The 15047-nt window shown below is 39.0% G+C and overlaps 1 protein-coding gene across 1 annotated transcript in view; it reads left to right on the top strand.

The window, feature by feature from the left end:
- PRPSAP1 (phosphoribosyl pyrophosphate synthetase associated protein 1) overlaps positions 1-15047 on the top strand; it is a 39182-nt gene that overhangs the window by 6482 nt on the left and 17653 nt on the right. The window contains exons 2-3 of the mRNA XM_043962496.1: positions 6710-6762; positions 10145-10211. Coding sequence (XP_043818431.1) covers positions 6710-6762; positions 10145-10211 — 120 coding nt within the window. The remainder of the gene's footprint in view (positions 1-6709; positions 6763-10144; positions 10212-15047) is intronic.

Genomic DNA, 15047 nt, shown 5'->3' on the forward strand with positions numbered 1-15047 from the left:
GTTTTCCAGGTCAGTTGTTTTGTCAACAAACTCCTAAAAATCTAAATAGACTAAATAGAAGCCATACAAGATTATGCTGTAGCTGTTAATAACAGGGAAAGTCTTGGAATACAGTAGTCCAAAAATGTAGAATATGAAGGTTGACAACCAAGAATAATGGCCTACAAAACTAAGCATAACCCTACATGGGGGAAAAATTGGCCCTTAATAAAAGAGGCTTTCTAGTAGTCCTTTTTTTTGGGGGGGGGAGCAGGGCAATGAGGGTTAAGTTACTTTTGCCCAGGATCACACAGTTAGTGTCAATTGTCTGAGGCCGGATTTGAACTCAGGTCCTCCTGAATACAGGGCCAGTCTAGTATTCTTTTTTTTTTTTTTTAAAGTGAGGCAGTTGGGGTTAAGTGACTTGCCCAGGATCACACAGCTAGTACCTAGTAAGTGTCAAGTGTCTGAGGCCGGATTTGAACTCAGGTCCTCCTGACTCCAGGGCCGGTGCTCTATCCACTGCGCCACCTAGACCCACAGTCTAGTATTCTTGATTAAGAGCTGAGAAGAAATTCTGAAATGAAAACACAGGAGTCAAAAGAAACTAAATAGAAGCCAACCAACCACTCTGAGGCAACAAGAAATATTAAATCGAAGTTGGAAGTTCAGAAATTCTTCAAAGCTTTGTGTGCAAATGTTTTAAAATCACTATCTTCTCTTGCATTTATGTCCTGAACCTTGTTACCATAATGGTTTTTTATCGTAGGATTTTTATTTTTTTTTTTAATTTACTCACACTTCTAGTCTACTTCCTATTTTTGGGCTTGATGCTAAGATGACTCTGGAACACTTCTGGCAGGAGGGTCTGCCCTGGTCCTGTTGCTTTTTGCTGGAGACAGTGTCGTTTTAGAATCTGTGGGACCTGTTGGGGACTTCAAAGCTTTTGGTACTCAGAGTTAACCAGTTGGTCCTAGTGCCCTTGTATAGGTCTGAGACTGCCTCTTTCCCTGGTGCACAACCTCTCTTGCCCTGGAATGCTCTCTGTGCAGCATGTTCAGCACTCTTGATCAGACCCTTTCTCCAGGGTCTACAGGTATTTGTTTTCTTGTGCCAGAAAAATAACTCCCATGACTTTCTTGGATTGCCCCATCAGGATTCATTCTAGTGCATTTTTTTTGCGGTGTGTGTGGGGCAATTGGGGTTAAGTGATTTGCCCAGGGTCACACAGCTAGTAAGTGTTAAGTGTCTAAGGCCAGATTTGAACTCAGGTCCTCCTGAATCCAGGGTGGGTGCTTTATCCACTGCGCCACCTAGCTGCCCCTGTGTTTCATTTTGTATTTTTGTTTGGTTTTAGTTTTTCAGGGAGTTTGATGGTTCTTAAATTCTCTTTGGCCATTCTCCTCATCTTCTAAAAGAACTTGATTTCTATTGCTGGGATCCTGGGCTCTGATAAGTGAACTTTGTTTTAATATTTTTTGCTTTTTTATTTGAGTTTTTATTGCTCCATTCTTATTTTTCAGGATGTCTTCTATTTGGATAAGGCTTTCCACTTTCTATTTATTCTCTGTCCAGTTTTTCTCCATCATTTCATTTTTATATCATTTATTCCTGGCACTCTTAAAGTCTTCTTTTTTTTTTGGCAGAGCAATGAGGGTTAAGTGAACATTCCCTTGATTCCCAATTCTTAGCCACCACAAAGTGTTGCTATATTTTTTGTACAATTTTTCCTCCTTTTCTCTTTTTCACAATTACTTATTGTTAACTGTTTCCCTCCATCCTATTCCCTTCCCCATGATATTTACTCTATTATCTATCTGCTTTCACCCTATCTCTCTTCAAAAGGGATTTGCTTCTGTCTGTCCCCTCCTCCAATCTGCCCTCCCTTCTTTTGCCCCTCTTTATCCCCTTCCCTTCCTATTTTCCTGCAGGGTTAGATAGATTTTTCAACCCAATTGAGTGTGTATTCCCTCCTTGAGCCAATTCTGATGAGTGTAAAGTTCATTTACTGGTCATTTACTGCCCAGATTAAATAGATTACTCCCAATTTGGGTGTGTGTATGTTAATCCCTCCTTGAGGCAACTCTGAGATTAAGGTCTTTGAGCCTATTCTGATGAGTGTAAAGTTCATTTACTGCCCTGCTCCTCCCCCATCTCTTCCCCCACTTCATAAGACCTTTCCTGTTTCTTTCATGTGGGATTTCACCCCCATGATACCTCTGCCCTCCCCCCTCCCCCAGTGCATTCCTCTCACCCCTCAGTTTTACCCTAAAGATGTCATCATGGGGCAGCTAGGTGACACAGTGGACAAGGCATCCACCCTGGACCCAGGGGGACCCCAGCCAAAACCTGGCCTCAGACATAAGACAGTCACCCACTGAACAACCCCAGCTATGTGCCCCAACTCCCAACTTTTTATGGTTCTCTAGGGTCTTGTATTTGAAAGTCAAATTTGCCATTCAGTTCAGGTCTTTTCATCATGAATACCTGAAAGTCCTCCAAGATCATACTTAGTTTTGCTGGATACATGATTCTTGGTTGTAATCCCAGTTCCTTTGCTCTCTGGAATATCATATTCCATGCCCTCTGCTCCTTTAATGTACAAGCTGTTAGATCTTGTGCTATCCTGACTGGGGCTCCACAGTACTTGAATTCTTTCTTTTTGGTAGCTTGCAATATTTTCCCCTTGACCTGAGAGCTCTGGAATTTGGCTATAACATTCCTGGGAGTTTTCCTTTTGGGATCTTTCAGGAGATGATTGGTGGATTCTTTCAATTTCTGTTTTCCCTCCTGCTTCTAGAATATCAGGGCAATTTTCCCTGACGGTTTCTCGGAAAATGATGTAGACCAATAATTTTCAGATTATCTCTCCTGGATCTATTTTCCAGGTCAGCAGTTTTCCCAAAAAGATATTTCCCATTGCCCTATATTTTTTTATTCATTTGGATTTTCTTTATTGTGTCTTAGTTTCTCATAAAGTCACTAGCTTCCATGTGTTCAATCCTAATTCTTAGGCAATTATTTTTGTCAGAGCTTTTCCATTTGGCTTTTCAAGTTGTTGACTTTTTTCTCATGTCTTTCCTGCATCACCCTCATTTCTCTTTCCATTTTTTCCTCTACCTCTCTAATTTTATCTTGAAAGTCCTTTTTGGGGGCCTCTATGGCCTGAGACCAATTCATATTTTTCTTGGAAGCTTTAGATATAGGGGCCCTGACATTGACATTTTTCTTTGAAGGTGCACCTCGATCTTGTCACTAAAGAAACTTTCTGTGGTCCTTACCTTTCTCTGACTGCTCCTCTTGCCTTTCTTTTACTTGACTTTTAGCTCCTTAAAGTGGGGCACTGTTTCCCAAGCTTCAGAAGTCCCAGGTGGTATGATTTAAGGAAGATCAGGTTCTTCACTCACCTGGCTTGTTCCCTGGTCCATAGATGACCTCAGACCAACTTTCTAATCAACCAGCTTTGTGTGTTGTGGTTGTCAGCTCCAATGAGCCTGTGCGGGGGGGACTGCTACTCAAGCCTACCTCCTGGTTCCCAGCAGGGATGAAAAAAACAAGTTCTGCCTCAGCACCAGCATAGACCCCTGTAGTCTCCCCCCTGCCAAGGGCTCAGCCCTCTCACCAGACTGTGAGCTTAGTTCCAGACGACACTGGTGCTTCAGCTGATTCAGAGGCTCTGGGGGTCTCCTTCTCTGGTGAGGCCTTCCTGGGACTGGATCTGTGTCAGGGTGACTTTTGGGTTGGGCTCCACTCCTATCTCAGCACAGCAGCTCCCTCCTTCTGACCTTCCAAGCCATTCTTGGTTTCCAGAGAAAGAGGGAAAAAAAGAAAAAGAGGCCTTCCTGGGACTGGATCTGTGTCAGGGTGACTGAGGGGTTGGGCTCCACTCCTGACTTCTACCTCAGAATCCACATACCAGTTGAAATCACAGGTCTGATTCCATGATCCTTCTTTCCCTTCCAAAAAACCAAAATCAAACAGTCCCCAGATAAAAAAGTCTGTCATGTTTAAGATTGAAGGGCAGACTTGTGATTGTGAGTGATAGGATAGTGCTGAAGATCAGGTCTGTAGCATTGGACATGATTTGTGGCCCTTAGCCATACCCTTTCCTTTCCTCACTTGAAAAACATGGGCTTGAACTCTCTCATTCCTCTCTTCTCTCACTATGAGACTTTTACAATATTGTAAAGCTGAGGTCCTGACAAAGACTTTTTTTTTTCTTTCAACAAACATTTATTTTATTTCCATTTACATGTAAGGGTAGTTTTCAACATTTATTTTCATAAGATTTAGAATTCTAAATTTTTCTCCCTCTCTCCCTCCCTTTCCTCCCCCCTCCATAAGATCGCAATCAGGTTATATATGTACAATCCACAAGTGTTCTTTTTATCAGTTCTTTCTATAGGGGTGCATAGTAAGCTTCCTCATTAGTTCCTTGGGATTGTCTTGGATCATTGCACTGCTGAGAGTAGTTAAGTCATTCACAATTACTCGTTGAACAATACTGCTGTCACTACACACAGTGTCCTTTCAGCTCTGCTCACTTCACTATACATCCATGTTCATTAGTCTTTCAAGGTTTTTCGGGGATCATCCTGTTTGTCATTTCCTGTAGCACAAGTCCATTCCACTACAATCATATAACACAGCTTTTCCCATCATTTCTCAATTGATGGACATTCCCTTGATTCTCAATTCTTAGCCTCCAAAGACTTCTTTCTGGCACATGGGCTACAGAAATTGGTGACCATTATGCCACTCATCAGGGTGCTGGTGGTAGAGCTGAAGAGAACATGTGTTGGATAGTGCTTCTATGCCATCCAGACCCTCATGGCTGTCTTTGAGAATGGCCTGTGTCCACTCCACTAATGGCAGTAGTTCTTCTGTATCCACTTTTGTGGAGTAGTAGAAGAACCACTTCACTGAGCCATTAAAATAAAAACCAAACCATAGCTGCCAACCACAGCTGTAGTTAATGAGGTCAGGCTCTGCAGTGAAGTAGTCAATCTTCATCTATCCATTGGAGGCCCCTGGTAAATAGAATTAGTTATAGAATCCATACATGAAATATATTCAGTTTCTATCTATAAAGATGTGTGTATGTATGCATTGTAGTGCGGCACCTCTGATATAATACTGTCAAAATAAAATAAATAATAATATGATATAATAAATATAAAAATAAATAATAAATAATATAATACTGTCAAAATAAATAATTTTCAAAACAGTTGTAAACATAACCAATCATGTGAAAGATTGCTTCAGATTATTAATAGAAGAATATTCATCAAAACAACCATGTGGTTTTACCTCAAAACCCCACAAATTGGTAAAAATGGTGTTGAATGGACTCCAAAGAAAGGCATACTGGCAGTGTAGATGTGAATTCATTCAACCTTATTTGGAAATACGCTTTCTTTAAAAAGTGTCTAAATGTTTATATGCTTTGACCCAGAAATAGCACTGTAGGCACATACCTCAAGGAAGTTAAAAACTCAACATATATGCCTAAAATACTCATACAGCTCTTCAATGATAGCAAAGAACTAGAAACAAAGTAGATACTTATTGACTGGGGATTGGTGTAACAAAATTGTGGTGCAAAAATATAATGGAATATTATGGGGGGGTTCTGCATCACTTTAAGCCTTATTTATTTGTAATCATAAAAGTATTTTATTATTATTTTCTCTTTACATTTAAAGATAGTTGTCAACATTTGTTTTCATAAGATTTGTAGTTTCAAATTTTTCTACCTCTCTCTTCTCTCCCCAAGACAAAGCAATCTGATATGGGTTTTTTTCACGAACATTTCTGCATTAGTCATGTTGTGGAAGAATCAGAACACAAGGGAGAAATCTCAAAAAAAAAAAAAAAAACCCAAAAAAGTAGAAACAGTATGGTTCAATCTTCATTCAGAATCTACAGTTCTTTTTTCTGGATGTGGAGAACATTTTACATCATGAGTTCTTTGGGGTTGTCTTGGATCATTGTATTTGCTGAGAAAGCCAAGTCTATCACAATTGATCATCACACAGTGTTGCTTTTACTGTGTACAATGTTCTCCTGATTCTGCTCACTTCACTCAGCATCAGTCCACTTAAGTCTTTTGTTTTTTCTGAAATCTGCCAGCTCATCATTTCTTACAGCACAGTAGTATTCCTTTACATTCATATACCACAACTTGTTCAGCTATTCCCCAATTGATGGGCATCCCCTCAGTTTCCAATTATTTGCCACCACAAAGAGAGCTGCTATAAATATTTTTGCACATGTGGGTCCTTTTCCCTTTTTTATGATCTCTTTGGGATACAGACCTAGCAGTGGTATTGCTGGGTTAAAGGGTATGCATAGCCCCATAGCCCTTAGGGCATAGTAATGGAATATTATTGTGCCATACTAAATCGGTTGTTTTTTTTTTTTGCCGGGCAATTGGGGTTAAGTGACTTGCCCAGGGTCACACAGCTAGTAAGTGTTAAGTGTCTGAGGCTGGATTTGAACTCAGGTACTCCTGACTCCAGGGCCGGTGCTCTATCCACTGCGCCATCTAGCTGCCCCATACTAAATCTTAAATATGAAAAATTCAGAGAAGCATGGGAGCATATGAATTAAAGTAAAGTAATTGGGGAAGCAATACCTCAGTAAGTAACAGTGTAAATGGAAACAACAAAAAAAGAAATGTATGTCGTGCAATTATAATGACCATTGCCATTTTTTCCCCTTGTAGGCGTCTTGGTGCTGAGTTGGGAAAGTCTGTTGTGTACCAGGAGACAAATGGAGGTGAGAATTTTGCCTTTATTCACTAACTCAGCTTGGTTTGGAAATAAGTTTGTTTATCCAACATTTTTAAGAAGCTGTTCAGAGTCTCTTGGAATACAAAGAAGTTTATTCTTTGACACTAGGGATAAACAGAATCCTAGATTTAGAGCTAGAAGAGACTTTCTAGGCCGGTCCCTCCTGATTTTACAGATCAGGAAACGGTCTAGAGAGGGAAGTCTCTTCTCCAAGTTCATAGACATGGTAAGTGGCAGAGCCTGGATTCCAGGTCCATGCTTGCCTCCTGTCCTTTATGTTCTTCTCTTTTTCTCAGTGTACATCACTATCCATTATCCAGGGTCCCAGAAATATTTCCATTTAGAAAATGTTACCTTTTTAGCATTAATTCAACAAGCAATTAAAATCTATGGACAGAAATAGTAAAAAATACAGCCCATGGCTCTCTTTTTTTCTTTTCTGTATTTTTTGTTTTGTTTTGTTTTTTTGAGGGGCAGTGAAGGTTAAGTGACTTGCCCAGGGTCACACAGCTAGTAAATGTCAAGTGTCTGAGGTCAGATTTGAACTCCAGTCTTCCTGAATCCAGGGCCCGTGCTTTATCCACTTCGCCACCTAGCTGCCCTGCCCTTGGCCCTCAAAGAGCCTTCAGTGTACTAGTAAAAACAGTCTTGGGCACATGAGAGGAGGTTGTTTCAATGTTACTGACTTTTTTTTTTTTTGTATTACTGGATATTTCCAATGTAAGAGAAGTACTTTTTTTTTAACCTCAGTAGAAGAAAAGCAAGCTATCAATAACCATAGGGAAAAAATATAACTTCAAGGTTATACTAACCATCAAATAGGCAAAGATGACAAAGGAATACAGCAGTGAAGTTATGTTTGTTATCTTTTTATTTTTACATCACCCACATTTCCCAATGCATTTCTCTCTCATCCTATGAGAGCAATCCCTGATAACAAAGCCATCAAGACTAACCAACATATAAAAAAAGTCTGCCTTGGTAAATCTATACTGTCCACTTCCCCTAGACAAAGAAGTGGGAGGAGATGCCTTTTCATTTCCCCTGACTCACTGTAATTTCACAGTATTCATTTTCAATTTCTTGTTCCAATTGATGTTTTAATTGTGGATATTGTTTTCCTGGTCTAGTTACTTTATTGGAGTCTTTCTATTGAAGGCTTCTCTGTATTCATCATATTCATTGCTTTTTAAAGTATAGTAATAATCCATTACATTCATTTACCACAGTTTGTTTAGCCATTCCTCAACAAATGGATAGACTTTGTTTCTAGTTTTTTGATATTACAGAAAGTGTCGCTGTAAAGAAACACTAGCCATTTTGTCAGTTTTGGGAGAAGAGATATGATGGAGCGACAAATTTAATCATTCTGGAAAAGTTTGGAACGATGTCCCCAAAAAGTTGATAAACACCACATGGCCTTTGAACTAGGGATACTAACTATGATCAGTTACAAACCCCCAGTATGTCAAGGACAGGTAGAAAAACAACTATGTTAAAAAATAGAAGCAATTTTTGCCAAAACAAAAGGTTTGTGTTGTTTGGAGAACAGCTGAACAAGTTGTATTGTGATTTTATCAGAATTACATTAAAAATCATGGGTAGGGGCAGCTAGGTAGCACAGTGGATAAGAGCACTGGCCCTGGAGTCAAGAGGACCTGAGTTCAAATGCGGCCTCAGACACCTGACACTTGACCCTGGGCAAGTCACTTAACCCTCATTGTCTCATCAAAAAAAAAAAAAGTTTTAGAGCACTGGCCCTGGAGTCAGGAGTACCTGAGTTCAAAGCCAGCCTCAGGCACTTAAAACACTTACTAGCTGTGTGACCCTGGGCAAGTCACTTAACCCCAATTGCCTCACTAAAACAAAACAAAACAAAAAAACAAAAAAAAAGTTATGGAAGGGTTGAGAAGGATGAAGATTGAGAAAAATGAAAATAAATATGTATTTTTAAAAAAAAAACTGTTGGTAAAACACATTTCCTGCTTCTTGGCAGAGAAGTGATAGGCTAGGGATTTTGAATGCAGTGCCTCCTCTGTGGCCAGTGAATTGATTTGTTTTATGAAACTCTACAAACGTTACAAGTGAGGGTTTCTAGTAGTTAGTAGTGATAGACTACAGAAAAAGCATCAATGAAACATAAACAGCAACTTATTTCTACCTTTTTAATTAAAAAAAGGAGCAGCTGGGTGGCACAATGGATAAAGCACCAGCACTGGATTCAGGAGGACCTGAGTTCAAATCTGGCCTCAGACACGACACTTACTTTCTGTGTGACCCTGGGCAAGTCATTTAACCCTCATTGCCCCACCAAAAACAAAAAAAAGTTAAAAAAAAATTTTTTTAAGTGTTTAAAACCATGTAACAAGTTCAGTGTTTTATTCGGTCCTTTGTATATTGAAACTTTTGTATTTGTTGATAATTGAGTACACACTAAGAAGAAAATTAAAAACAAAAAGGGAATTAAAAAGATTTCTAGCTGCTCACCTTCCCTATTACTGTAGCAGCAACACCATCTTCCCAATCCATCAGCTTCACCACCTAGAAGTCATCCTGGATTCCTTGCTCTCTCTCTCATCCCCCATATCCAAGCTGTTGCAAAGGCCTAGTAATTTCATCTTCGTAGCCTGTCTCAAATACATCCCCTTTTCTCCTCTGGCACTGCCACCACTCTAGTGCAGCCATGCCTTCCTGTCACCTCACACCTGGACTTCGTCCGCCTGTGTCAAGTCTCCCTACTCCAATCAATCCATTCAGCCCTTAAAGTGATTTTCCTAAAGTACAGGTCTGATCATGTAAACCTGAATGACTTCCCCTTGCCTCCAAGAATAAACACACAAAGCCCTTTCTTTATAACCTATGCCCCTCCTACCTTTCCAGTCTTCTTAACCTTACTCCCTAATATGGACTCTTCAGCCCAGTGACACTGTTTTTGTGGCTGTTGCAGAAATAAGAAACTTCATCTCTCAGCCCTGGGCGTTTTCTCTGGCCGTCCTCCATGCTCAGAATGAATGCTCTCCTTCCTCTTCTAATTACTGACCTCTTTGGCTTTCTTTAAGTTCCAGCTAAAATCCTCATCTTCTAGAGGAGGCCTTTCACAATCCTTCTTAGTTCTACTGCCTTCTCTGTTAATTATTTCCTATTCATCCTGTACATAGCTTGCTTTTTATATATTTGTTTGCTTGTTGTCTTCCCCATTAGATTGTAAGATCCTTTTTATATCCTCAGCACTTAAGCACAGAGCTTGACACATAGTAGGTACTTTATAAATGTTTATTGATTGATAAGAAAACTACTTTTTTATAATATACTTTCAGCTATATTATTTGAGCTATAAACTATTTGTTTAAAATCTTTTCTCTTTTCAGAAACAAGAGTTGAAATAAAAGAATCTGTCCGTGGTCAAGATATCTTCATTATACAGACAATACCAAGGTTAGAGCTCACTTATATATGTCTCTTTCCTTTCAAGGAACTTATGTAGTATTATATACTTTTTCCAAAATATAATTTTTAGGTTCATGCAACTATGTGCTCATTAGAGCAAAATCTACTTCCTTGAGCAGTTCTTCCTGTTTATAGGATTTCTGTGACTGAGGCAAACAGCAGTCAAGTGACTTGCCCAGGGTCATACAGCCATTATCTGGGGCTGGATTTGAATTTAGGTCTTCCTGACTCCAGCCCCAGTGCTCTTCTCTCTGCTATACTACCATTTATTTAGCCATTCTCCACTTGGCTGTTTTACAGGTTTTTGTTTTCTGTCACATATAGAGCAGTTATGAATATTTTTGTATTTATAAGTTTTTTTAAGTTACCAGAAGGGAATAAATTCAAATCAATTTGGGGGTTATGTTACTTTCCAATTAATAAGATCATTGTGCTAGGCCCTGGTGGAGATATACAAGGAAAACACAGTTTCATAGATCTCAGTCTCTAGAGACCTTTTTTCTCTAAATGGCCTTGATCAACATTGCAGGGATATTTAATTTCTCCTCTGTCTTCTGAATGTTGAAATTATCAACATGGCAAAGGCCTGCACTTTGGTACATTCTTTCACCGGACTACGTTCCTCTGGTGGTTGAATTTGAGCAAAATGGAATTAATGCAGCAGGAGGTTTCTTTACCTAGTTGACGGCCTTCCTGCCCCCTCTCCCCCCAAACTGTTTGGTGTTCAAAGCATCAGTTGTTTTTGGTTTGATTTGACTTGGTTTAAATAAACTTGAGGAACTTTAATGTACCCACCTCAATAGCACATTTGCTACTAGGTTTTTTTGTTAACGCTTTTATTGTTGAAATTAGCATATACAAACCTGGTAACCAACTTCTTTCCAAGGACCAACCTCCCCTAAATACAAGAGAAGCTCATCATCTGGTCATTTGGTGATGAATTCTTGAGCCTCTACAAACCAGGAAACAAAGAACATACAAACATTTCAGGGGAGGGGAAAAAGGGTTGGAAGTGTGCCAAGAATTACACCGTTTTTAGACAGTCTATAAACATTCACATAGCCGTTGATGGTCTGAATAGGAGATTCTTGTTCAGTGACCATTAGGGCAGTAAAGTAACTCAGCCATCTTGACATTCTTGTTGTGAAGCACGCTGATGTAAGAAATGATACAAAAGATGTCATCAATTGTCATCAAAGAAATGTATGACCAGAAAGAAAGAGAAGCCTTTTCTGTTAGTGAGAACATGGGATAACTATTGGATAGACCATATGCTCTTCATCAAGTACCTGTGAAATAAGAAGAAAATCCAAGGAAAGACTTGGTTACATGAGGTATTCCATCATGTTAACATGTCTTACTTTGCTTAGCCACTCCCCTATTTAATTATGTGTGACTTGTTTCCAAGTTTTCCAGTGTTATAAGCATTACTGGGAATAGGAATGTCTTTATATAAATTCCTTTTTTCTTTTAGCACCTGAAATTGAGAGTCATTTCAACAAAGTACTTAGCACTCACTTTAAGTGTAACAGATTCTGTATGTAGGGGATTCAAAAGCTATTCGTCCTTTGAAATTTCTTCATCTGAATTAAAAGGGGCAGTTAGGTGGCTCAGTGGATAGAACACTGGACCTGGAGTCACTTAACTAGCTGTGTGACTCTGGGCAAATCCCTTAACCTCTGTTTGCCTTAATCTTACTGGAGAAGGAAATAGAAAACCACTCCAGTAACTCTTTGCCAAGAAAACCTCATAATGGGGTCTCAAAGAGTCAAACACGACTCAACAAACCCTGAAAGGTTCCCAAGACAGATCATTTAGTTGTAATTTCACTAATATCTTGCTATTCCTGAAGTGATTTGGGTAGTTGGGAAAATAAGTTATGTTGCAGTTGATGTGTGCCTATGAGAGCTCTAGAAATAATAACCATTATGGGGCAGCTAGGTGGCACAGTGGATAAAGCACTGACCTTGGATTCAGGAGTACCTGAGTTCAAATCCGGCCTCAGACACTTGACATTTAATAGCTGTGTGACTCTAGGCAAGTCACTTAACCCTTATTGCCCTGCAAAAGAAAAAAAAGAAATAATAACCATTACAAACAAGTCAGTATTTGCAGTAATCTTAATTTTAAAATAATAAGAGTCGGTAAGCAGAACGAATTTCTCTTGAGTAAAACTGGGACAGCATCAATCATGATTTTTAAGGGTGAATGCCATGGGGCATTAATTTAAATTTAATCACTCTATACTTTCTGTCTCTTGACAAGCCTCTATATAGAGCACCAAAGAAGAACCTTGATGATTAAATGTCCGACAAAATCTGTCAGTGTCATTCATGATGGGTTATAATTGGTTGTCAGTGTTTTAATGCCTTCTTTATTGTGCTATAATTGAACTTGATGACCTCATGTCATTGTTATAGGATTTTTGTCTTTTATAACATTTTAGATTTTAATCTTTTCTTCATAGACTAAACTGGTATCGTGAATTATTTATTTTTAACAAACATTTACATGTTTGTTACATGTGAGTCACAGAAAATGCTGTAAACTATACCAGTAACTAGCTGAGTTACCTTGGGCAATTATTAACTCAATTTCTTTACTTTGATAATAGCTTGATAATTTCATAGTCCTTTTCACCTCTGAAATTCTATGAAATTCATACAACCGCTCACTTTTATATACTAAATGGTCCTAAATTGCTACAATTTTGCGATTCTTAGTCTGGGCTTTTCTTCGAAGTTGATGGATGCCTTTTGTCTTTACATCACAGTTCTTTGCCTTTTTAGATTGAACTTTGTTCTTGTGGGAAAAAAAAAACCAAAATAAGCAACATCTAAAATAGTAATTGCTTTCCACATAGAATGTGAACTTTCTGTTGAAGGCAGGACTTTTTTCTTTTGTCTTTGTAAGTCTAGCAAACAGGTGATTAATAAATGTTTATTGATTCCTACTGATGAACCTTCCTTGCTCTCCTAGTATGAACCCAACTTTGTTATGCTGAACTGTTTTCCTAGATATTTCTCTAGGCTCCCTTTGAGGATTTCAATTTTTTTTTCCTTAGTTCATTAGTGGATTATGTAATTCTTTCTTTGTTTCTCCTTGGTCTGAATAACAAGACTATATTTGCCTCAAAAGAATTTGGTAGAATGCCTTCTATTTGAAAATATTTGAAAAAATTCACTTGTTGAATTCTTTTTTTCAGCAATTCATTTATAGCTTGATCTTTTTTTCCCCTTGAGATTGAGCTATTTAAGGTCTCTTTTTGTTTTTTAGTTTTAGGTTTTCAAATTTATTGGGGGGGGGCGGGCAATGAGGATTAAGTGACTTGCCCAGGGTCACACAGTGTCAAGTGTCTGAGGCTGGATTTGAATTCGGGTTCTCCTGAATCCAGGGCCGGTGCTTTATCCACTGTGCCACCTAGTTGCCCCCAAAATCCACTTGCTCATCATTTCTTTCTTTCTTTCTTTCTTTCTTTTTTAAGGTTTTCAAATTTTTATAGATACTAATCATTTCCCTTTGACTTCTGTTTTGCTGGCACATAATTTGTCTACTTGTGTCTGGTCATTCCTCCCCCCCTTTGGGGGGGGGGCTTGTGTTTATTTTTTTTTAATTTTTATACTTTAATAATAATACTAACTAACATCCTTGTCTTCTCCATTAGAATATGTTCCTTTTTTTTTTTTTTTTTAGTGAGGCAATTGGGGTTAAGTGACTTGCCCAGGGTCACACAGCTAGTAAGTGTCAAGAGTCTGAGGCCAGATTTGAACTCAGGTACTCCTGACTCCAGGGCCGGTGCTCTATCCACTGTGCCATCTAGCTGCCCCATAAATTCCTTTCTAGTAGGGATTGTTTCATTCTTTGAATTTTTAACTCCAATGTCTGTTTTCCCTTCCTTCTTTGTTCATACTATTCCCTTGCCTGAAATGTTTTCTTTCCCTCTCTACCACATGAATTCATACCCATCCATTAAAGCCCAACATAAGACTTCCTCTGGTCTTCCCGCTGTGGTTACAACTCCTCCTCTTGAGTTTTACATAGCACTTTGTTTTATACCTCTCTAATGTACTTTGTTGTTTGGTCTTTTTGGTTGTGTAACTCTTACAGACCCCATTTGAGGTTTTCTTGGTAAAGACACTGGAAAGGTTTGCTATTTCCCGCTCCAACTCATTTTACAGTTGAGGAAACTGAGGTATGGGAGGTTAAGTGACTTGCCCAGGGTTACACAGCTAGTAAGTATCTAAAACTGGATTTGAACTCAGGTCTTCCTGACTCCCAGGCTCTACCCACTGGGCTACCTTGATTCTTCAATGCACTTACCTTGTAATATTATCTGTGTTTGGGTCTTATTGTTCTCCTATTACTTGAGTAATTCCATGACTACAAGGACTCATCTAAACTTAGATCCTCTCCTACTCCTTCCCCAGTAATCTATATACAGGAGGAAAAGATAATAGATATTTGTTAAATCTTGAATTCTCTGGAGAGGGAGAGTCTCATACCAACTAACAAGATAAGGCAGCATCTGAAGGAAAAGGCAAAAATACATGAACTGTAGAGAAGAGCAACATGCTGAAGGGTCCCCGATGTTTCTCCCCTTTGAACATGGAACCAGTGACAGTTGTGTTCAGCTCAGGCAGAGAGGAGCAATCCAGAATCACTGTAACAGGATATAAATTTCTCTGTTATCTTTGCTCTATGTTTTCCTTTTGATAAAAGATCCAAATGTATGATGAAGTGGGGAGGGCAGGTCTGAGAACTTTCTTATTCAGGACTACAGTGCAATGAGGGCTGGTTTCCCTCTGGTGGAAGTTCTGGTGCTGG

The sequence above is a fragment of the Dromiciops gliroides genome, chromosome 4 (genome assembly GCF_019393635.1).
Source record: "Dromiciops gliroides isolate mDroGli1 chromosome 4, mDroGli1.pri, whole genome shotgun sequence".
Taxonomy (NCBI): Eukaryota; Metazoa; Chordata; class Mammalia; order Microbiotheria; family Microbiotheriidae; genus Dromiciops; species Dromiciops gliroides.